We start from the raw sequence: 23,887 nt of genomic DNA, 5'->3' as shown, positions 1-23,887 counted from the left end.
ACTAATTTTAACCGCAGGCTCATGGGTCACGTTTTGGACTAGAAGTAGTAAAGGCTCCATTCTAAAAGAAAATACGGTTCTAGCAGCAAGTGTTTGCTGCTTAACAAGGTTTAACAGCGTTTCTGGCGCACCTTTGCCAGCAGCAGGCTGGAGGGTGTCTGTGCACGTTCCCTGCGGCTTCCCAGCCGTTTTCGCTCGCAGCTGCGGCTGTTGGCCACGGCAGGGGATCAGTGCCCAGGATGAGGAGGGAATACAGCCCACGGCAGCTCCGGAGACCTGAGAGGAGCCAGTCCATCACACTGACAGCTGCGTTCACCCCTGCTGCTTTCATTAGCTCCAAGTATGAGCCAGGAGGGCTGAAGCCCACCCAAATTCCGGCTAGCTTGTGCAGGCCAGCAGCTGCTTGAATACCACAGCTGTGCTTAAATCCCATCTGCTGGCATGGAGAGTGTCCCCTCAGCTTTAACGGCCCTAATCACATCCAGCCTCTGATGCTTTCCTTGCTGCAAAGTCAAAGCTCAGACTGGCTTCCAGCTATTGCTAACTGAGCAACGTTACCGTGGGCTGCCTCTGGCCAGCACTGCTTGTAGACTTCAAGAAGTTCAGTAGCCCCTTGGGAGGTTTAGAAGAGCCCTAAGGATAGCACCACACAGCACCAGGATGCCTAAGGAAACACCGTTGCACCTGCAGGGGGTTTTAAGCCCCCAAACAGGCTGAGCACGCAAGGAGCAGCATCCCTAGCCAGGCTGAGCGAGCCCAGCGCCAATTTTCTTTCCAGAGAGAAGATACCCCACCAGCGTGTCCAGCTGCTTCAAGGAGGTGGCTGCTCTTTGGGACCTGGCTCTCCCATGTTTCAGGGAGCGCAGTTTGCGCTCTGATGGTGCTTGGGCTTTATCCATCTTTGTCCTCAAGGCAGCATAAAAGGCTGAGCAAGCTCCTGACACGGTAGGCAGCCTCTCCGATGCTCTGAAATGAGGGAGGGTGGGGGGTGGTGTCTCTAGGCTGTGGCTGGGGAGGGGAAGGCTTGCTGCTGCTCTCCCTGTGTTAAGTGCATTCCTCTGCTAGATGCGTTAGGAGGGGAGGGTTAAAAATAGAGTTTAATCCTTATTCCTTTGAGAGTTTTTCCATTTCAAAGAATAAAAATCCATATGCTGCTAATCTTCCCAAGGCAGAAGCTCCCCTAACTTGGGGGTTAGAAGCAAGGCAGGACCTGCCATGAGTCCCTCTGCCATGACACCGACGGCAGCTGCCCTTGGAGCGGGGCTGGTGTGTGAAAGCTCCAAGCTTAGGTTTGGGAAAGCCACGAAAGATGTTTTCTTTTTTTAGCCTCCTGCTCTCTGTGAAGACATTAGGATTTGTATGGCTGTGAGTAACTGCACTAGGAAAATCCTCCCACTGCTGTGCGGGCAGATCTAGCAGAGCTTGAGTTCTGCAGAGCAGGGAAGAGCCGGGTGCGGGAAGGTGCCCAGCAGCAGGAGTGGGTGATGACAGCCCACGTTTGTGTTAGCAAGACACTTCTGTGCAGCGATAGGTTGCCAGGACTGGTCTGACTTAATATTTCTAAGGCAAGTAGGAAATTCGTGTTCTTTTGCTAATCCCTAATCAGTTTTCCTGAGAGTGACTGTGTTTTCATTTGGTACAGTGGGTAAATCAATTACATACTTTATCAGGTTACTTCTACAGAAACTGCTCTCCACACTCACAAAATGATTGATGAGCGACTCTCTTGCCTCCAGGGAATGGTGATTAAGGGGTGACCTTATTAAGCTATTTCATGCAGCTGAGAATTAGACAACTCTGCTCAAAGAGACAAAGTAAACTTCATTACCTCTGTTCAAAACTTCTTTTCCTTTGCCAGCTTTCAGGTACGCGACTACCCTGAGCATGGTCTGTGCACTCACCTGGTTGTTGGAAAACTGGGAGATTTTAAAGGGTTGATCTGTAGGAAAGAGACTCCTTGCTGGCAGCATTTCTGGGATCTCTCCTGCTCATAGGCTCCTACAGCCCTGCTGATCTCAGCAGCGTTCAGGGAGTCAAAGATCAGAGCTGACTGCTTGAGCATGCACGCCTTACATCAGCGTCACTTATAATTCCTGTATTTGCTGAACTATATACGGACACCAGTAAAGACAAGCAGTGCTGTTAATTCAAATCCGTTTTTACAAAATTATGCTAAACCACTTTCTCCTGGTAGTAAGAAAGCTCCAAGGTCTGCATATACTCATGGGTTTGCTGTAGCCTTTATCTGAACTGTAGCTATTATCTTAGTTTTAGGAAACACATGAACTCAAGGCTTTCATTCTAACCATTCGAGATAACTTAAAGGAATAACCTTAAAGGTGCAGAATTAAATTAACCAAATATGCCTAGGCCACACAATTCCAGGAAATGAAACCCACGGGCCAGGCGTGCAGGAGAGCACAGCACCAGCGATGCACGTTTACATCCAGACCTTGAACGTGGTGAGAACAGCAGAGAGAGAAAAGTGCCTTGTGCTTTTGTTTCAAGATCATCCCCCCTACGGTCAACGCGTGATGGTGCAGAGCTTGTGAGGCTCTCGGGGCTGAGGAAAGGCTGCCCGACAGCTCAGCCGGCCGTGGATTGTGCAGAGGCAGGTCTGCAAGAGGCTGTTCTGCTGCTGTGACCGCTCTGGATGGGATTCAGGGACTCTGGGCTCCATCCGCTTCCAGTACTGTACTGATTTTAATAGCGACAACCTAGAGGGGAGCAGAACAGACTGTGCTTCGTAGATGGAATTGAATTGTTTTAAAGTTTTTAAACAAGTTGGCTGTCTTCCTGGACTCTTAAATTAAAGGGCAATTAAGTCACTTTCTGTCTGGAAAGAGCTGGTGGGTGCTCCCTGGTTTGACGCTTTAAAATTTTGCCAGAGTGATTAATGCAATGAAAAATTGTCAACTCTCAAGTCAGGGCTGTCAGCCAACACTCAAAAGAATTTATCTAAAGCACATGCTCAGGCTCTTTTGGTCTGTGGACGGGAGGAAATGGGACGAAATGAGGGTGTAGGGAAGAGTAGCTGGGCATACAGGACACTGGCACAGCAACACCTGATAATTATTGCAGGAAGAGGGAAAAAAAAAAACCTGCTGGTGCTGCGGGCTTCTTGGAAAGTTGGCTTTTCCCCCCACGGGGGGAGAAGAACCTGGCTAGACATCAGCAGGAGCTCATGGCTACTTGTCAGTGTTGGTTTTCTTAGTTATATGCAATTAATATTTGTGCAGCAGGTGCACTGCCCCCAGCACAAAAGGAGCACACGTGTGCACACACCCCTGGTACAGCTGCAGCGCAACCCTCCCTTCGTGCTGGGGCTCCACGCTATCCTGGTAGTGTTGCTGAGAATATGCAAGAGCTCCGGGCTTTCCTAGTTACTAGAAATGCCCGCAGTCTCCCTCCCTTTGATTTCCATGCTCCTTTTTATCATTTAAAAGCTCAGATCTATTTTGTTTCTTCCGGGATTGCTAACCAAAGCTGACTCCTGAATGAATTCTGTCTCTGCTTTGGTTAGTCATCCCTTCAGGACAGATTTAGTAACTGCTTAGGGAAACCACAGAGGAGCCAACAGTTCACCATTGGAAAGCAGCACCCACTCACTGTCAACTTCATCTTTTTCTGAGCTAGAAAGTTTAAAGTGCAGCAAGTCAGCCAGAATTAGGAGAGCGAGCCTCTAGCCTCACCTGTTGTGTAGGAAGGTGGATAAATTGGTATGTACCCAGCCCCAAACCTGACTGCAGGCTCAGGGAAGTTGCAGCAGTGTGAACGAGAGCACAGATAAGGAATATCTACAGCAGAGTTTACCATCCCCAGCTGCCAGGGCACACAGACCTGCCCCTGAACCGAAGCAAATCTCTACTTGAGGTGTAGAATCAGTAACGATTTAAGGCTAAAGAAGTTGGCTGTTCAAAAAGGTGTATGTGACATGTTTACTGCTTGTGGTTATTAGAGCCTGTATGCTCCTCCGGAATTTTGCATAACAGTGGTTGACTAGAGGCACATCATGTTAAAACTTGTCCTGATAAGCAGTAATACACCAAAGTATTTTAATGCATAAATATGAGTCACAACACTGATGCTTTCAGGTAAGGACAGTTTATTTCCCCCTTTAAACAAATAAGGCAAGATATCTGAGAAAGATCAAAAAAAATCTCCTGTATCAAACTCAGAGGAATGCAATAAAAGTTACTATTTCATACATATACAAACTAATGACCCAACACTATTATATACAAACAGCCAGATCTTACAAAATAGCATTTCAAGTCAGCACTTTATGCCAGTGTTGCTCATTTCTTTGTTACAAAAAAGTTAAAGCTACAAACTTCACATTTTTAAGTCTCACATGACTGACATCAGTATCTCTGGGTTTGAGAAGCAAAGATAATGGTTTGTCCAGAACACTTTCAGCAATGCAGATGGACCCAAGGAGCACAAGAATGCAGCTTCACAGTTAACCAAGCTTTCGGCTCAAAAACTTTGTCAGAACAACTTTCCCTTATGGTATGAGCCTTGGTCTTAGCCTGGAGGACTCTGAGAAGCGAGCAGATATTACCCTCCCAGACACTCTACAAAGGGACCAAAAAGGGAATTATTTTCTCTAACAGATTGAAAATCAGCGAAGCGGAAAATAATTCCTCTGCATTAGAGCTCCAAGTACAAGAAACATCAAGTCTCAGCCACTGCAAGCATATAAGAAGGGTTCAAAGACAGTTAAGCCATTGGACCAGCTTTACTTATTTTGGTTCATTTGCTCTATTTTAAGACAATTGCATCCGCAAAGCAAAGCATTTCAAGAGTGCTTACATTCAGTTACAGCAGTCACGGGTTGCATATTCTGTAAGTAGACAACACCCTGTGGTGTTTCACCTAAAACTTGGGTTTTCTAATGCCCTCCAATCACTAGAAAGTTACCTACACAGTGCAGAGATAAAAACTACTCCCAGTAGAATCTGCTTGATCCACGCCACATGCAAGCAGTGCACAATTCACCGTGTCACACATACGTCTGTCACATCAGAGGTGTTGGGCCAAATCCATCCAAGTGACTAATACAAGATCCAACACTCGACCAGAGAACTCCCTCCTACGTTGCGGGAGTTTCTTTGATGCAAAGGACACTCAGGAATATTGCTCATCATTAACACATATTTAGGGCAAAACGTATTGCACAGATTCCAGACAAGCACCGCATGAGCCCTGATGGTCACACAGCACTTTACCAGACCTCATTAGAGAGTCCAGACTAAAGGGATTTTAGTCCATTAACAACAACGAAGCTTTTAATTACCTGGCTTTCCCAATTCAAAACTTTCCCAAGACTTGAGGCTATCAAATACCTGGTTATCCCAGGATGTATCTTACTTCAGCACCCTCGATGCACTGCTTAGTGCCTCCCTTTTCCCTTCAGGACAGCGGTTTGCTGGTCTCCAAAACAGCCGTGTTTGCACTGCGCATCAAACTGAGACAAACTGACGCAACCAGATCTGCAGAAGGGGTAAAAATGGCTTGGTTCCTTTCACAGCAACGGAGTATACACGTTAACAGTAGCCAAGAGTCTGCTCCAAGGGGAAAAAAAGAGCCTATGGAGGCATGAAATGAACACTTCACCTCTCTAGCAGCATTTGATTCAGAAGACACTGCTATTTAATTATCTAGGTGATGTACCAAGGTCTATCACAGAAGAATGTCATGGAAACTGCTCTCTCTATCACAGCAAAATAAAAATAAATCTGAAGAAATACTTGCTCTGTCCAACTATTTCATCATATGCTGGATACATCTAAAACTACACACCTCTGCAGTTACAGCCCACAGGGCAGAGGCATCACTTGGTTTCTGCCCTGCAACGAGGCTCTTTGCTGCTTCTGCTTTACTCTCCACTCTACTGGTGTGAGTTAATTGCACCATCCTCACAGCGATTGTACATGCTGGGGCATTTTCAGTGACTGAGCTACACCAGGCAGGAACGGCAGGGAAATTTAAAGAACGAACACAAGAGCATCCAGAGGAACCGGATGAGAAGAGGCTGTATTTCTTTCAGCAGGACATCAGTAACTGTCTTCTCATCCAGAACAACTTCACCTTTGCTCCACCATCATAAATGCATATCTTTGTTAATTCAACAAAGTCTTTACTTTCAGTTCAACTTTTCTGACCTGCTAAACCTTACAGAAATGTGAAGGATTGTGAAATTAAGTTTCTATTCAAGCATCTAATGATGTAAAACTGAAACAAAGCCTCTAAAATATTTCACAAACTGTGGAGATTTTTTTAAGTCCTCTCAGACACAGCAGAAGTACCTAATTCCTGAGAGAGGTTCACACAACTTCCACCCATCCGAACAGCTTCCTTTTCCCAGCACTCCACCGTCAGCAGGGTCTCCCTGAAGGACATTTCCAAACAGACAAAGGGGAATCAGATCACCGATTGGCTTTTGGTTTTAAGTTGGTGTGGATTTTAACTTACAGACTGTAATTTCTTCCGATGGAGGCACAACAAGCTTTATCTACTCGTTTTAATTCATAAAGTACACAAAAAGAGGATAAAACTGAGGTCTTGAAGAAACCACACTTGCTTAAAGCACACAGTGTAAGGCATGGGGCTTATTACAGGCTTTGTAAAAATGAGATTTAAGTTTCTTTCAAAAGGCTGGAACAATTTGTACATGTTTCACCTGCTCTCTTCAGTGACTTAGCAGTACCTTAACAGTAAAAAGATACAGTTAACAGATTGAAATTGAGTCTGTGCATTCAAAGAAAAACAAAACAAAACCCACAAAAGATGCAGCTGTTAAATACCACAATCCATATTAACTTAAAACAAAACGGACTACTGAAAGTTCAGTTGAAAAGAGAGTGAACCAACTTTCATTAGCCTATTTCTACCTGTTCCTCTGATTTAAAAACAGTCCCCCTAAAAACAGTAACAAAACTCCTTCGGAATAATGTTTTAAATATATGTCTAACATTAAAACATACCATCAGGATTTTCCACTTAATGGCATTCCTGAGTTCACAAAGGTGCTATGGAAAAATAAATGAGCAGAAGTATTGCCCTCTATCTTGCTAGCATATTTCAATAGAAATCAATCTGTTTAGTAGTCATAAAAGCAAGGAGCTGATTGTTTGAGGATGGAAGAATATTCTACCAGTGGCTCAGAAATTCTGCTGGCGCCGCTTCTTGGCTTCAATGGCATCAAGGATCGGCTGCCGCTTCGACTGGTACTTCTGGCGAATTTCTTCAATCTCCTGCTCCATCATGGGGTCCAGGGCCGAGAGCCGCCTCTGAAGTTCATCAACACTCCAAGTCTTTAGCTAGCAGGGAGACAAAAGAGGAACAAACGTTGGCATCAGTACAGCCACCACCACACATCTACGGGGATTTTGCTGCCCATCTGACGGTCACAACGCACCTTCCAGTAGAAGGTGGAAGCGTTCTGCTCCAGACTGCTGCGCTCAGTGAGACTGGCACGAGCCTCAGGATGCTGGGCTGATCGTGCTCATTTTACAGATACATTACATGCTCCGTTTAGTGACAGCATGACTGCATAAAACAACCATTTCCCCCACTGAGATATTTTTCTAATGCTTCAGTTTGTAGGCTTAGAACAGAAGTACTGTGCTGAAATGGAACAGAATCGAAGTTCTCTCCCCCTCCCCCTTCCTTGCAACTGAACTTCCTTCGGCTAAGTGACAAATGGAGACTGAGGGGAATACGGAAAAAAAATAATCATTGACCAAAGTTGCAGTTAGGAAAAAAAAAAAAAAAAAAAAGGCAGGCATTTCTGTACAACCAGGCTGAATCTCAATCATGGGGATGAAATCCAGACTCCTCGAAGCTAGAAATCTCAGAACACACACAACAGGTCACTTTGGGTCAGCCCTATACTGATATATAATATGCAAGTACAATTTGTATTTTACTTTTACTGTACAGGTGAAGATGTCAGGCTAGTTTGGACAAGCTTCCCTTCATTTAATTCCGTATCGGCCTGCCCTTTGTTTAATTGGCTCTCTTGCGTGTGCCAATTTGCTGAGAGCTGGCACAGGCAAGTTTTATTCTGTGATTACAGATGACAAGTGTGGCCTGGGACAGTCCAGATTGTCCATAGCTACCCCCTTTATGAAATATTATAATATTATAACCTGTGGAACAGGCAGGATTTTAGGATAATGTTAAAAAATATGGACACTGGAAGTGCTTCTGATGTTCAACTAAGTACCAGTCACCTTCCCACCCAAGACCGAGTGACCCCCAGAATCACAGGGGAGACACTGTTTTACAGCCACTGCAGCAGGACAGGAATGACTATTTGCACCAGCTGCTTTCAGGGGCCACCTGCTGTAGAGACTAAGAACACCCAAAATAATTTTGGGGTTTTTTTTTTTTGCACACAAAGAAGTGTCAATTTTCAGACTTTAAACAAATGTTTTATCCGAGTGATCTTTACTTCAATTAAATGCAAGTGATGCTGCTGTCCTGGTTTAGCTGTTAATTACTCAGCTATCGTGGCTATTCTTCAAGCCATTTCTCAATCAAAACACACAGTGAAATGCTGTTATAAGGCAATAACCAAATTACTGTTTCTTTAACAGCAGCTTGTATCAGTCCTTAAAATGTTTGTAAATACTAAAATACAGAAATGCTGATCCTTCTTCCTGAGGTGGAAGAGATATCAGTCCACAAACCACAAAGTCATCCGCTAGCCGATTTCTCACAAGGTCTTTTGAAATCCGTCAGTGCATTCTGCCAAATAAGGTACTTCCCAGCTGCAGTTACAGGATCACGACTCCACTTCAATAATCCAAGCACACATGAAACAAAACCTTTCTTGCAAGGGTACACAGTCTTTTGGCCTCTCCAATCAGGCAACTGTTCACTAGAAAGACAAAGCACTTCCTCCGCAAAGATATACATTATTTATACACATTAATGCAACTTTACCAGACAGCAGTTTAAGTTGATGCATGGCACCAGTTGCCTTTTCACTCTAATTTATTATGGAGCAGGTAATTATTCAACATTCCCCTTCCTCACAGTCCAGGGAATTGACAATGGTCAAATAAAAATGCAAAAAAGAAGAAAACATTAATTCAAATACTGAACACATGTACTAAGCAGCTATATTGGAGCAAATGGCTGTCAGCTGTCCCAGAGTACCCAGTGCTAGACCACTAAAAGAGAGTTTTGCAGCAGATCTAAGATATTTTGCTCATGGTTTAAGCCAACTATTAAACATCAGGAATTGTCCTCGGGCTGCAAGTTTCCACAGATGCCCTTTAAGCCTTCTCTACCATCCTCCCAAAGTGCTAGGTGCCAGAGGGCAGAGCAGTGACGGTCTCTCCAGACTGAGGACATGGTAGTAAGAAGAAAAAAACCCTGCCCTATTAATGTTCTTGACATGATCTAGCATCGTGGGACATCCTCCGTGGATACCACCACACGAAGTCTTCCTGGTAACCATGAACAACTGTGTGCCAAGGGACACAACGGCTTTGACAATTCCTGGGGCTGTGTGTTTGTCAGGACAGACTGCAAACAGTATAGAAGATGCCAAGTCTGGAGCGGGCAAAAGCCTACAGATATATATTAATACAAACAAACTGGGAAGTGGGTTACCCGGACAAACACAGGACGCAGAACAAAGTAGCTACTTAAGGAGACCGATCATGGGTTAAACAGAACAGGGATGGTGGGAGAAGGAAGTGAGGCAAGTCAAGGCTGTGCAAAAACCTACGAGCACAGAAACACATCCTGTGTGCAATGCTGCGTGTTGATGAGGATGAACTAATTACAAGTTTTCATCTAGAATAACATCGGTATGGCTGTGAATGCCACGCTAGTCCTAAAAAGAGACAGAAAAGCTAAAGGGCAACACTACTAAAAGGTCCAGAACGTGACTGTTCACCACAGAGGAGCTGATCAGAGACTGACAGGCATCCAATTACTAATGAAAGCCAAGCACCCACGCAGTTGGGAAGGATGCCCAGCCCTCTGCTCCCACTGTGCTTCAGGCTTGTGACAACACAAGCCCTGGGACCTGGCTGAGCTATTACTCAGCTTGTCATTCCACTTGCACATGCACCTTTGAAAAAAAAAAAAAAAAAAAAAGACAAGAAAAAAGAAAACTGCTTAAAGCACGATGGCCTCCATTTCACTTTGCTGCGTGGCATTTCACTGTAAGCCAATGCCACAGACAGACTTTCTCCCAGAAATAAAGTTTTTAAACTCTAGCATATCTGTCTCTGCAGTGGTACCCTCCTGGGATACTGACATTATTCTCCTAGAGAAATGCCAGAAGCAAAATAAGACAAGAAGGACAAGGACAGAGCATCTCATGACAGACAGTTACTCAGGGTAAAGTCTCAGTGCTGAACAGCTGCAATTAGAGCTGGTTTTAGCCACGGGCTCAGCCCCATTCCTCTCCTCACTTCTCAGCAATTCTTCCATTGTAAGAAGTCTAAGTGTCTTTGTAAAAGCTATCTGTTTTTGTCCACAGTGATTAAATAGCCAAGACAAACTTCTAAGGGAAGGAATCTCATTTCAAATGTAAAGACTGATATAAAATCCTTGTTCTAAGGTTGGTCAAACTCATCTGTCAACAGGGAGAGGTGCCAGTGCAGTGAAATTGTTCAAGCAAGGTTAGAAGTGCAGAAAGCTGATTTTTAACCATTTGATTAAGTTGTGTTTTTACTCAAGGTTTTGAGAACGATCTTAACTCGGTAAAAATGCCCAACTGAAGACAAATGTCAGAGGTTCGAGTGTTCACCTGTAAGCCTCTCACCCACAGCCATTTGCTGTTTTTCAGGCTGCAGACGCCACTGACAGCAACATCTTGTCTTAATATCCTGATGATTTCTACTAAGTAATTCAAAAGGACATATATAATTACACCCTTTAGAAGGACATAACCTACAGCCTTTGCCATGCATATGCAGTAACGATGGACAAATCAGGACCAGATCATTTGATACACAATTTCTTCCTCTAGAAGATTTGTAAGCTATTCATGACATCCCTTTGCCAGCATTTCAGGCAACTTGCAGGTAACTACTCTGCTGAACGATGTTCACTTGAGCAAACTGCTTGTGAGTTGCTGTCCTTTCAAAACAGCACTTTAAAAATAGCGAAAAAAAAATACCACCTGCATTTGTTACAGTCAGGTAAAGTGTCACTGCAACATGATATTCTGAATGTAAATGAATCTAAGCAGCAAAAGGAGAATAAATAAAGGCTCTCTGCAGAGATGTTAGACGTAGCCACAGGTTCAATATTCAAGGGCACCATGGTCTGAAATTTATACCGATGCAGCTCCGTCCTGAGCAGCAGGCAGTCTAAAAACCTGCCACAGTGTTTTTAAACAGCCCATGCCACATTCACATTTCACACAAGATCTACTATAAAACACAAACCCTAGCGACTTAGCTCAGCCCCTTCCCTGTCCCCAAGGAAAACAAACAAAAGACCCGAACAGTGAAAACTTTTTAAATTAGAAGCCAATGTAAATGACTTCACAGTTCTCTTGGTACCCACAGTCCTTACACTGAAGAGCGAGCACCTGTGCCTGGTTTTCCTACAGCAGGGTCTGTAGCTTGACCAGTTTGGGACTTAGCATACTCCTCTGGTCCCTCAAGAGCCCTTCAGCAGCCCAAGGTCACCACTGACTCAGCCCAGTCTGCACTACTGACATAAATACAGTGTCGTCCAGTAATCCCCGAGTCACTTCAGCTATCATTCTTACTTGCTCCTCTACCAAAAACACTGCCAGCAAAATCCTCTGGCTGCATGAATTATGAGCATCAATAGAAACAAGCTGTTCCCCAGCAGCTTTCACACATTTCTCCCCCAACAAAGAAGTTTCAGGAGAACTCACCAGCTGCATGGGAATCAAAAAATATTGTCTTGGGGCAAGTAAGAAACATGCTCCTCCTGCAACTTTCTTTTCACTTGCTGACACTGATTCTGATCCCTAGATTTAGCACAAAGCCTTTCCTTTGCATCTTTGCAACTTTTCATGCCATCTGGGCTTTGTTTTTAAATACTGTTTTTGAAGTCCTGAAGCTTGTGCCAAACAGGAACCTTACACCTCCAGGGAGGAGGTGCAGCTCTTCTACCATCATCTTTCAAACATGCAGACAGACCCTGACTTCTGGAACAAAATTGGAAAATATATGACATCGGTGAGATGGGATTATTTTCCTCACAGTGCAAGTATTTGAACAGTTTTTGCAGAAAGAGGGTATTTTCAAGTCTTGATGCTACAGCAAATCCTACAAATACAATTCGGAAGTTGTTCTCCCCTTCCTTAGCCCTCTAGCCATACCCTTCTACCATAATTTCTGCGAGTTTGAACGCTTGTCTTCCACATGCTCACAGAGTATTTTCTCAATATCCTCCCACCTTTACTGCCACCAGCCTGTGGCTTTTTAGAAGGGAAACACCCAGCTACAGCAATCGTTCTGCCTTTCACGCAAATATTCCAGGTAACATTTACTGCTCAACATAACTTGGTGTCAAACTTCTACGTTTTATATAGCCTTTGGAAAAACTGGCTTTAGCAATTATCACCTCATAAGGGGCAGTGGGAGTTTGAAGACTAAAATACAGAAGTAATAAAATTGCAGCTTCCCACGCTACACAGGAAAATAAATCTAGTGGAAAAGATATGAGCTAGATGGCAACTAAAGAAAAAAACAAATTAATTGCCTATTTAGCATAACTTTTATTGTTGCATCTTCCTTTATTGCCTATTTTACGCTGCAATTTTCTTGACTGCGTGTCAGTGATCAAAGTCCCCCCAAAGAAACACAAGATATCTTGAATCACGGGAAGCAGGGAGCACAACTCTTCATTTACTTGTGTGTATTTAGACAGGCAAGATTTAAACGTGGCTTGAGAGGGGTTTTTATCCAAACCAAGTTATCCCAAGCTACACTAAATATTAAATGCCAAATAGGAATCTGTTGCTAGAGAAAATTAAAAATATTATCACTGTAATGTAGTATCAACAGGCTATGTTGGAAAAACAAAACAAAACCCAACCAACCAACTGGGACCACAAATGGTATGGAAGCACATCTGAGCCCTTCACGGGAGGCTATTGATGATCACACTCTACACCAGAAGTGGCTTTGTACCAGAGGCACGTACAAAAGAATTCCTACAAATAGTCTAAGTGTTCAGATGTCCTTTGGGAAGGGAGGCTCTTCACAGAAGAGACTAATTAAAGTCTTGCTTCACTTGACCTTGGCTATCTGCAATACTATCAAGATGCTTCCCTTCCGAAAAAAACAAGGGCACGCTTGCACTCCCTCTCCAGGATCCTGCAGATCAGTTTGATGCGTACTCACTTCAACTTCTGAACTTCTCTTCTATCACCTCCTCAAGCAGTTTTATTTCTGGGAGGCAATCACCCATCGGATGCCACTTGCTGCGACTATTTGTAGCAGCCACCTGGGAGCATCGTGCAGCCTGCAGCATGCAAAAGTGCACGGGTGCTATAGAAGACCAAGAGCTAGGGAGAGGTGTCAAATCTCAAGAATTCATGAATGCGAGCTCTGACAAGTGGTAAGAACTGAGATTATTCTGGAATTAGCCTTCTGTAAGTTGAAAGACTGGTTAAACGCAGTATCAATTAAATGCTTGTATCAAATATAAACTGAGGGAACAGATTACCGAATAGTGCATGCACTTTTTTTAAACCGGCAAAAAAAGCATTCAATATCTCTGGCCAAAATTAAATGTAGAGGGTGATTTCTCACGCTGAGCAGCACTCCAGACTTTAGGTCTTGAAAATGGTGATATAAATTGGTGTTGGAATAGCATGCCATTTTTTTCTTTAGCATTTTTCCTGAAATGCTGGCTCAATACCATTTGGCATACTTTCAATCACTGATCTAAAAATTAAGTGCCTTGTTCTCATTTCTGTTTCTAGCATAAGGAGGCCTTGATGTAATATATGAGCTAGCATTAACTATTTATTCACTGTAAGTTGTCAAAAACAAAGGACACAAAAATCTAAGAACCTACAGGCACTTACTGCCCACTTTTCATCATGATTGTCAGATCCCTACAACTTCACAAATCTGTCAAGCAGCCATGTTACAGAGGGGCTACAGTAAATCAGAACAAACCCCAGTCCCCACACAAACACTAATTATCTTGATTTCCCCCCCTTTTATCATTAGCATGTCAGTGAAGTTTCTCACTGTTAGGAAAGCAGTGGATGAAATGCACTCACTGCGGGCTTTCATGCAAGATTAAAAATACAGATATTAATCTTTCAAAGGATTTGAAAAATAAGTCTCAGCAGCACAAGCTTCTGCTTTTAATGCACCTTAATTATTTAGGCAATGTGCTAGCAAAACACATCATGGCTTGCAGCATCCACACAAGTCAAAACAGCACTGTGGCTAGAACCTCCCCCAAAAAAGTGAACAGGATCTGTGCTCAGTGCACATCTGGAGACAGTTGTTTCAGGCCACCTCACCTGGACAGCAGATGACTTCCCACAGAGAAGCAGCAACCAGCTTTCAGGTAGATCATCGTGTGCTCTAGAGGCCAAGTCAACTCGTGTCAGTGCAAGTCAAGCAGCGGGAACAGTTAAACGAGCACAACCACAAGACCACTTTTTTGTGGAGGAAAGATGGACGCTAACACACACTCGGCGTTTGATCCCCAAATTGGAAAAAGGTATTTCAAGAGAGGCTTATATCAGAGGAGACCCAGGCTGCCTCAGATAGCACGTTTGGGCTAGCTCTGTCTTACCCTCACAAACGTAGGTGTTTATGGCTACTGAAAGTGAAACATCTTGCTGCTACAGTACCAGCATGGATCCTAGTTATTTTCAATGTTGCTCTGCTTATTTGATTAAAATAAAGGTGCATGATACCATACTGTATCTGTGCTACTCCTACAAAATTACTGGAAGGAACGTGTGCCATTCTTCTACCCACCCTGCTCCCTGCCAGCCGCGCTGTGAAGGTCACATCTAAACTTCCCTCCGTCCCGCATCTGCAGGGGGGGCTACTGCCAAGACCCCTCTTTTCAGCTTAGCACCTTGCTAGCTTAGTGAGGCTTCTCTCAAGCTGCCACACGAGTGCGGCCTGACGGGATTCTTGGGAAGCTGCCCCTCCATGTGAGGCACTGCGGCCCGCAGCACCAGTCCCACCACCAGTGGCTGCCCAGGCCACTGCTCTGCTCTAGCAAGAACTGCCAGTTTTATTACTCAACTATCTCTTCTTCCAGGCTATATTCAGGTTCAGCAAGGTCCTTCCTCAAGCATACTGTCAGCAGCTAATTCCTGTGGCTGTGATGAGCAGACATGCCACATGAACTGCTTCTCCACCAGTTAACCGGCACCTTTGCTTTGCTTTCCCACCCTCCCAGTTTGGAAGTTTTCCCCCTTTTCTCAAAAGCCTGTAAGAGCGAGGAGGAGGCTTTGCTGTCGGCAAGATATCAGAAAATTCTCAATACAGAAACCAATTTCAGGGGATTGCAGCAAACAGCCGGCTCTCCCTGGCTACTCTGGCTACCCAGACATAACTATGCAGCGATTATGCAGAGCAGTTATCCACAGAGCAGAGAAGATTGCACAGCTGCGGGAACACCACAGCCTGCATCAATAACGCTGGCATCCCTGAGCTGCTCTTAGCCAAGGACTGCACTTTATTAATTTTTACTGTAATCCTTAAAAGCCTCAAAAAAGTTTTGGTGTTACAGCCAGCACAATCATATAACCTCCGCATGTTGTTACTACCCTCAGCATTGTACAGAAGTTGTATTAAGGAAGAAAACCCATCCAAACCTCTACTCATGGAGTGGTCATAGACAAAAAAAAAATAAATATTTTTTTATAAAAAGAGCAATGCATTTTAATCTTCTAAGCTCCAAGATTAAATTTCCTTTTTTAGCCTTAGTATCACTTATGAGTATGAATAACCTTATTCACTTCCAAATCACATCCCAAGCACTGTACGCAATCTAAACAAAGGCAATGACAAATTGTGTCAGTGTTATTCTGCAGCACTGAACTTCAACAAGTCCAAACCTTAAAATCCTTTAGGGACTTAGAAAGCAGCTGACGAATCCTGTAACCACAAAGATAACTTTTCTCTGGTGGGTTGTTTTTTTTTTTTCCCCAGTAATTGAATTAGAAACCAAGCTAAAAGGTCGGCCTGTCTGGACAAAAAAAAACCAACACAAAAACCCAAAAGGAAAAAAAAAGAAAAGAAGGAAGAAGGAGCAAAAAAGGAGCATTACTTGCTTATATAAAACACTTGCTTACCAGAGATTTGATTAAGGAAAAACACAGCAAGGGTTTTTTCCTTCCCGAAGTGATTTTGCTTTAATTTTCTTAAGAGTACTAAAATACCTCTGGACATGCTAAAATAAATCATAGTCATTTTGAAGATCTCCCTAGCTGCACAACTCAACTGTAAAGTACACAGCTGACCAATGTGTGGGGCTTTTTCTTTTTTAAGAAACGCAATCTGTCAGAAAACGCTGATTCCCTGAAACCAAATACAATTTTCTACAATTTTTGAGAGAGGTTTAACTACATTCTGCCAGGAAGGGTACACAGGTCTGTAACAGAGCTTCCTTCCAATCCGACATACCCTTCCCTCCCCTCTCCCTTGCTTCTAAGGGCTCTACTCACTTCAGGATTAAAAATTAATTTATGTATTCAGATCACTTATTCTGAATAAAGCAGAACTCCTGAAGAATTAGAAGTAAGAAGATCTGAAGTAAGAGTGATTACTTCACGCAATATTGCTCAGTGTACTATTACCACGAAACACAAATGTAACTGAAGTGGTAATCAATTAGGTAACACTAAATCTGTATGGCAATACAGTCTTCATTAATAATGTATAGTGAGAAGTTTGCTGCTGGTATATTAGCATCACTAACATGTCTTAAGACTTCACACAATGCACAAAGAAGGCTTAAGACATGCAGTTTCAGTTTCAAAGGCTTAAGACTCTCTCATCCATGGTAAATAGCCATTATAGTTTTAAATAACCTTGACCTATCTATCTTGAAAGTGTTAACCTTTATTCAACAAATGTGTTTAATTAGAGTCTTGGTCTCCCCATTTATTTCTTACCCCAGGAAGCCCACACCAGTTCTCTAAGCTGTGCACCCAAAAGCGAGGCTTGTCGCAGAACCCCGGTCCACGGCTGCTCTGCCCCCCACCTTCACCAAGGGAAAGAAAGCAATAACCTGAACTTGAGGGCAAAGCAGACAGGAGAGAGAATTAAAAGCTTTCTGATTAAAGACCGAATTACAGAGATTTCCAGGGCATTTTGAAAAATTAATAGCTGCATGACTGTGGGAGAGGCTGTTGTCTTTAAAACCAGGCACATATGTTTAATATCATAAAGACAATATTTATTTGGGACAGTCCCTCAGTGAACCATCTCCATAAAATCTGTATCGCATAAACCTGCACGCCTCACCATGCCAGGCTTTCCCAAGTGGTCACTATTATTTGTGCATCTATTTCTAATGATCCTGCATGATGGCAAGAAAAAAAAAAACAAACAGGAGGAATGAAACCCTTAATTTCCAAATAATATTCCTTTCAGCCTCTATCAGTCTTTATGTATTAAGCTACTCTTTCTCCCTCCTTCTTGAAGGTCAAAGCTTGGGTTCTGAAGCTGAGATTACTGAAATAATCTCTTTGCTAAGGCAAACCTCCAGGATACCTTGGTCATTGGAAGCAGCCACAGCCATCTGCAAGCTCCCATTGCCTTCTCTGTGCAGGCAAGACCTCAGACATGCCTCACGCATGACAAAGCTGCTCCCTGCAAAGTCTCCGGGTGAGGTGAGCAGGGAGACACCCAATAATTACACGCACCAGGTAACACTGGCAATAAGCGACATCCAGCAAGCTTTTCTGTGGGTTTTATAGTAATACAAGAAGAGGATGCGCAAAGGCAAATGCACCAGGTTCAGAAGTCAGAGCTGAGATAAATTTGCTCCTCCACAGTATGTAAGTTCAGGCACTTGTCCAGATGAGAACCTACCCATTCAAAAGTATTCACAGAGGCTTGACGGAGGCTTTATCCCCAGGCTTTTCTGTTAAGGTCCAGAGATTCCACCCTCTAAGAGCCAAGCCAGAGCAGCTACATCAGGCTCCTGATCCAAGGAGTCCCCAAGAAAAGCCCTTTTTGCTACAGATGAGAAAAACCTGGACAAGCTTGTCCTTTAAAGCTACACTACCCTTTACAAATATTCGTACTGACAGATGAGTTGCAAGAATTCAGAAGCATTTCAAATAAACCCTGTTTGAGCAGCAGTGTTCTTTAAGGGAGATGCTGTGCCAAGAACACACCCAGCCTTGAAAACAAATCTCAAGGCATAACAAGGCTCAAACAGGTTTTTTAAAAGAATTTGGCATGCTCAGAGATTTTTCCAACGTCACACCTTCAATTATTAATTTCTCTTCCCTTTCTCCCAAAGCAGAAAAGCACGTTGCAGCCTGACCTTAAATATACAGCAACAGCGGAACAAATCCCACGATCAAAAACCCTGAATGAAGTTCTGTTAGTTACTTCGTTCAGCAACAAAACTTTCAGCCCATAAAATGCTACAGTAGGAAAAGGACCTCAAAGGTAGTCCAGGATGGTGAATTTACAAGTCCGAATGCTGTCATATGAAGTTGATTTCAGGTTACAGTACGTCAGTCTCCATTAAGGGCTATGACCTAAGCAATTCAACACAAACGGCAACTCATTTTACTTCCCACTCACTGCAAGTTTCATTTAAAAGCCTTATGTCACAGAAGGCCTGCTATATACAAAAATACAGCAAAAAATGAAATTTTGACAGCAAGTTGTGGCAGTAAGTGCTTTGCAATCAATGTCAGTGTGCACAAAAGTGAAAGCAGGTGGTGAGCAATGACCCTGTTACCAAACGGAAGAGAGCAGAAATCTATTCTCTTCCACAGCAGATATAAGAGTCAAGCACTGAATTAGCTTTTTCAATTTCAAATTCTGCTAACAAATTTTAAAGCTAAATGTGGTACCTTCTGGGGTTTGGTTGTTTGGGGGTTTTTTTTCCTGTTATAAGGGAATTTAGAAAGGTTTATAAAACCTAGGAACATGGGGCTTGCTGTAAATCACATTGGTGGTTTGAAGCAGCCACAAATTTGATGAGGTTTGCAGTAAGGTTCAGTGTCTTCCTCATGCAAATGTTACAGAAGATTCAAGACCACTTAAACAATAAAAGAGACAAGCAAGCTGTTCCTGGGCTTATTTTTAAAATGACTGTATGTTTGATTACAAGGTGACAAAATGAACTCTTTTTCCCTAATAAAGATGTCACAAGTTAGAAATATTTGCTGGGAAAAACATGCTAAATATGCTGAGAAGGTAATGCTTAAAAGAAATACATACAATTAGCAGAGCTTTAAAAATTCTTGGCAGATGGCTAAAGGAAGAAAAAAGGAAATCCATTTAAGGGACATCAATGTTATGAATCACGGCAGGTGACATTTAAAACCAATGAATAAAACATCACAAAAACCTGTCTCTTTTTATAAATCATACTTCAGAGTGGAAATTACATTTAGGTACTACACTTTAAGATCTTCCTCAATTAGCAGGACGTACCACAGGGGTTCAATTTCAGGTGTAGAAACTAATGATTGTCTGTTCTGGACTGCCTTCTGCTGTCAGAAGAAAGTACTCTTTTTATTAAAGTCTGGTTGTGTTGTGTCATCATCGCCCCCCCCCCCCCCCCCCAATAAAATAATTACGGTCTTAATGCTCTCCCACTGAAAGAAAGCTTTCTATTTTAGATTCAACACAGCACAAACAAGTATCTCAAGTTTACTAGTTTCCCAACTAGGAATCTGCCCTAGTTCCATAGGACCTAGACAGGGATATCTGTCAGTCATCCCAGTTCTGGCTTTATCTCTCAAACTGATGAATGCCCTAGCAACTAAGTTCACTTTATGATCAAAAACTATTGGAAGAAATCAGTGTCTGAGAAGCAATTTTTATTCCAGCCACCACTGGGAAAAAGGAGAGCTCATGATAGATGAAGGGAAGAAACTTTTGGACAGAGAAATCCCTGAAGATTCACTCAAAGTGTTTGGTTTAGTCTTGGAAAAAATGTTATTGAAAACCCCTCTACTTTAACCAAACTTGGGTTTTTTTCTATGCATAACTACACATATTCAAATGAATTTCTGGAACAATCAATCTTCATTCATCACATAAGGGTCAGAGAAACTTGCTCTCTTAGAAAAGAATATATTGCAAGTTTCATAATAATTCGATAGAAGTCTCAAGATCATTTGATTTTTAAATAATCCCATTTAAACAGCCTGCAAATGTGCACACTAATAAAGTGGGTTTTTTTTCTCCTGTCCAAGCAGATAGACTTTCTGTAGTCTTCGTAACCAGCTTGAATTCTTCACCTGAGTAATTTGGATGGGAGAAAGGAGGAACAAGAAAGAGTAGTGTAGAAGCCTACATCTGACACCTTTACCAAGCTGCTTAAAAGACAGAAGTAAAAAGAAGACAAAGCTCAGAGGATCACAGGAGAGTCAGGAAACACTACAGATTGATAAACTATGAAGTGTCACACAACAGCAGCTTACCCATACAATGCAAGCACTTTTCTTCTGGCGTCTGCCTTATCCATGCATCCTCAGCATGCCCTCTTCCTACTGCTAGAAAAGACCCACAGACCACTTCCAACTAAACAAGCGCCAATTATTTATCCGCTATCATTTTCAAAGCCTGTAACTGTACAGAAATACTCTTAAGTTTTTAATCGATTGAACTTCTAGAAGGATGAAAGGTGGTAAAGCTATAAAGCATCAATATTAGATTGCTAATAAACGCTATCCAAATGAATGTTCAGAGAAACCAAAGACACGACATGTTCCAGGTAATGGTAGACAACAAGCTGTTCACAAGACAAATGACACCTTCACAGACAGAATACAATAAATTAGAGACTCTGGTCATTGTAAAGCAGAATGTGTTTACTGTTATTGATAAACAATAAATCACCTGCCCTCTAACAGTTCCTCCCTATAAATCACTTCCAGTGAAGGAAACTGATGGTTCCAGTACACAGCCATTCCTCACCACAGTTCTGAGCCGGGAGAAGAAATCTGCGCTGAGTGATAGCCATTTTTAACTGCAGTTGTTCTGGAGTGGTGTAGGGGAAGTAGCAGGGTGATGCAAGAGACCTAACACTGCACCCGCAGGTACCAGCTGCAGCTTCTGCAGATTCCTGCCAGGGCTGAGCAGCACGCGGAGCTGTGGCGTGCGTCCGTCTGGTCTGGGCTCCATGCAGGGATCCATCGTGGCTGGCATTCCTGCTGCCTGGACCGCACCTAACACGCAGAAGCAGACCCGCAGATCTGCAGGCATTGTCAGGCTGGTGTCTACCAGCAGACTGAAAAACATCATATGATCCTAATGCAATTTGACTCACTTTGAAAGAATTAAACTTTCTGTAAACTTATCGGTAAGGACTTCGATCTCTTGCTATCACACTACCTAATTTGTCTAACTAGAAGGAAAGAGATTCAGCTTCATGATGTCATAGCAAACCAACAGCCATCTGTGCAACCAAACAAGCTGAAGACACCATGAGACCAACATACCCTCCTCCTCCGCTGGTAAAGATACCAGAAGTGGGTTTACTTATTTATTTTAAAATCTTTGTTTCCAATGTAATCTTTCAAACTACTAAGTAAAAGCATATAAATTAAGATGTTAATAAAAAGTATAGCCCAGATGAGAGCAGCATAATGAAACATCCTTGTTTCAGTCAACATAAAATTATATTTCTCTTTACTGCTTCAAAAAAATGAGTATGTCCACTCAGGTAAGAAGGAGGCTTGCTTTCATTTACATGATACTTGTAAAAAAAGAAAGATCTAAGCAGTAGCTGTTAAAAGCTCTGGCTAGAAGCTGCTTCCAGACAGACACAAAAACCATCACAGTTTCCTAAGAAGTATAAACGGACATACAGTTCTTCAGAGTTATTTAAAGGAGGCTGCAGTTGTGAAACCGGCTCTTGCAGTGCAGATAATTCAAAACCTCAAAAATATGTGCATATACTTTTAGAAACTGGACTTCATTAAAATTTAAGTGTTTTCTCGATGTTCTGCTTCAACAGTTTGCCCAGACTATTGCTCTGTCTCTTATCTGAACAAATTGCAAGTGCCAGTGTGGACTATGTTTCAGCTGCTCACTCCTTTGTCCCACGGGCTTGGTGAACCTCCAGCTCCTACAGCTGCCTGCTCCAAGGAGCCCCTGGCAGGACTCAGTGCAAGGAAGAGGAACACTGGAGCAAGAGCTTCTAAACACAAGCAAAGACCGCAGTAAACTGTCTACAGATGCTTTTGAAACAGAGGTGCCTCATTTCAAAATTAGTCCTTTGTGGATTGTGCTCCTTAAAATGAAGTCGGGTATCAAACAGCAAGCTACAGCCCAAGCACTTTGGGAGCAACAGGCTGGACAACTGGTTAGTGGAAAGTGATCTGTAACTGTGGGATCAAACCCAGCCCTTCCTCCAACTCCTTTAACTCAGCAAATCCCTTCCCTGCCCTTGCCTGTCTAGCAGATGGTGAGATGGAGGCAGGAACTGTTGCTTGTACATGAGGGCTCTGACTGTGCAGCCCTGACATTAAGTGCAGCTGACCAGCACCTGCATTCTTCCCCCTAATAGAGGCAATTAACACCTCCTGCTCATCCTTCCATTTTTGCCCTAGAAAATTCTCAGAAGCAACAGTTCCACTGCTTGCAGGACAGTCTTCCCCAGCAGTAGAGAAACAGATGACACTGCGCTGCAAAGCGATAAAAGTCTGCTTTGGAGTAGGGGGAGATCACATCAATCTTTCCTGTCCAAAGACATTCCCATCAGCAGCCAACGAGGTACTTCTCAAAGGGAGCTAAAAAGATGAGCTAGTGCAGTGAACAGCACTGACAGCACGGAAGCACGAGACCTGAAACACAAATTTGCTCACAGCAGACTAAAGCATGGGGAACCTGTGAACAAAGGCCACGACAACAGCCACCTTCTACAGTCCTTTCACAGAAAGCTGAGAAGTTAGCCACGTCTAGTCCTTCCACTTCTGCAAACCTTGGTGCTCTCAAAGGTATTTGTTCATTTTATTTTTGTAAGGAAAAAAATCTGCTCCAAAGTTTTTCTGCTTCAAAGAGAGAACCTGTGAAGGCAGACCCAAACTACTGGCTTTTGATAACTGCAGGAATAGGAAAGGTCTGAGTCACCAAGACTTAGCAGAGATGAGCAAATCAAGGTCTTCCCAAAGCAAACAGGAGAGTCCTTAGGAAAGAGACATAAACCTTGTTTCTGAATGTCAGATTCATTCCCAGAGCTGCAGCAGCACGATGGTGACTGCCAGTGCAGAAAAGAGCTACTGCTGGTTGCAGTTCTCCACTGAGGTCCTGCAGGTGAATGGCAACGCTTTCCTTCAAGAGCTCCGCTATCACCTGGTGTTCCTCCAGGGAAGCACAGATAGCAAGAGCAGCTAAAGACAACATAGAAGTAAGTATCTGTACCATCTATGCTCTTGACAGGCTGCCTTACACAGGCCACGCACGGTCAGCAGATACACAATTCCTGGAATCAGCCTTGGAGCAAATGGCTTCAGCTCCTTGTGTAAAGCCTGTGGAAAGACTTGATGTCCTGCAGTACACTCGATCTAGTGTCTGTTAAAAGTTCAGGTCCAATTTGACTCATCATCCAAAACAAGCCCCAAGGATACTTAAGTAGCACAGATTCACTGACATATGAAAAACTATGAATGAGAGATACAGCAAACCCAAAGCTCAACACCACGGGTATTAAAAGAAGAGCAGTTGTGTCATGATGGCAAAAT

The 23,887-nt window shown here is 43.1% G+C and overlaps 1 protein-coding gene across 2 annotated transcripts in view; it reads right to left on the bottom strand.

The window, feature by feature from the left end:
- Nucleotides 1-4,088: 4,088 nt before the first annotated feature.
- Nucleotides 4,089-23,887, bottom strand: part of STK4 (serine/threonine kinase 4) — a 46,566-nt gene continuing 26,767 nt past the window's right edge. Inside the window, exons 11-12 of one of the 2 annotated variants that reach the window (XM_055813708.1) lie at nt 7,160-7,325; nt 4,089-6,394 (exon numbers count right to left, since the gene is read on the bottom strand). In XM_055813708.1, the coding sequence (XP_055669683.1) occupies nt 7,167-7,325 (159 nt within the window). In that variant the 3' untranslated portion in view covers nt 4,089-6,394; nt 7,160-7,166. Of the gene's footprint in view, nt 7,326-23,887 lie in introns of both variants that reach the window. The other variant, XM_055813707.1, reaches the window with a different exon arrangement.

Source organism: Falco peregrinus, chromosome 9 (assembly GCF_023634155.1).
Source record: "Falco peregrinus isolate bFalPer1 chromosome 9, bFalPer1.pri, whole genome shotgun sequence".
Taxonomy (NCBI): domain Eukaryota; kingdom Metazoa; phylum Chordata; class Aves; order Falconiformes; family Falconidae; genus Falco; species Falco peregrinus.
This window is presented reverse-complemented; position numbering and strand designations above follow the sequence as displayed.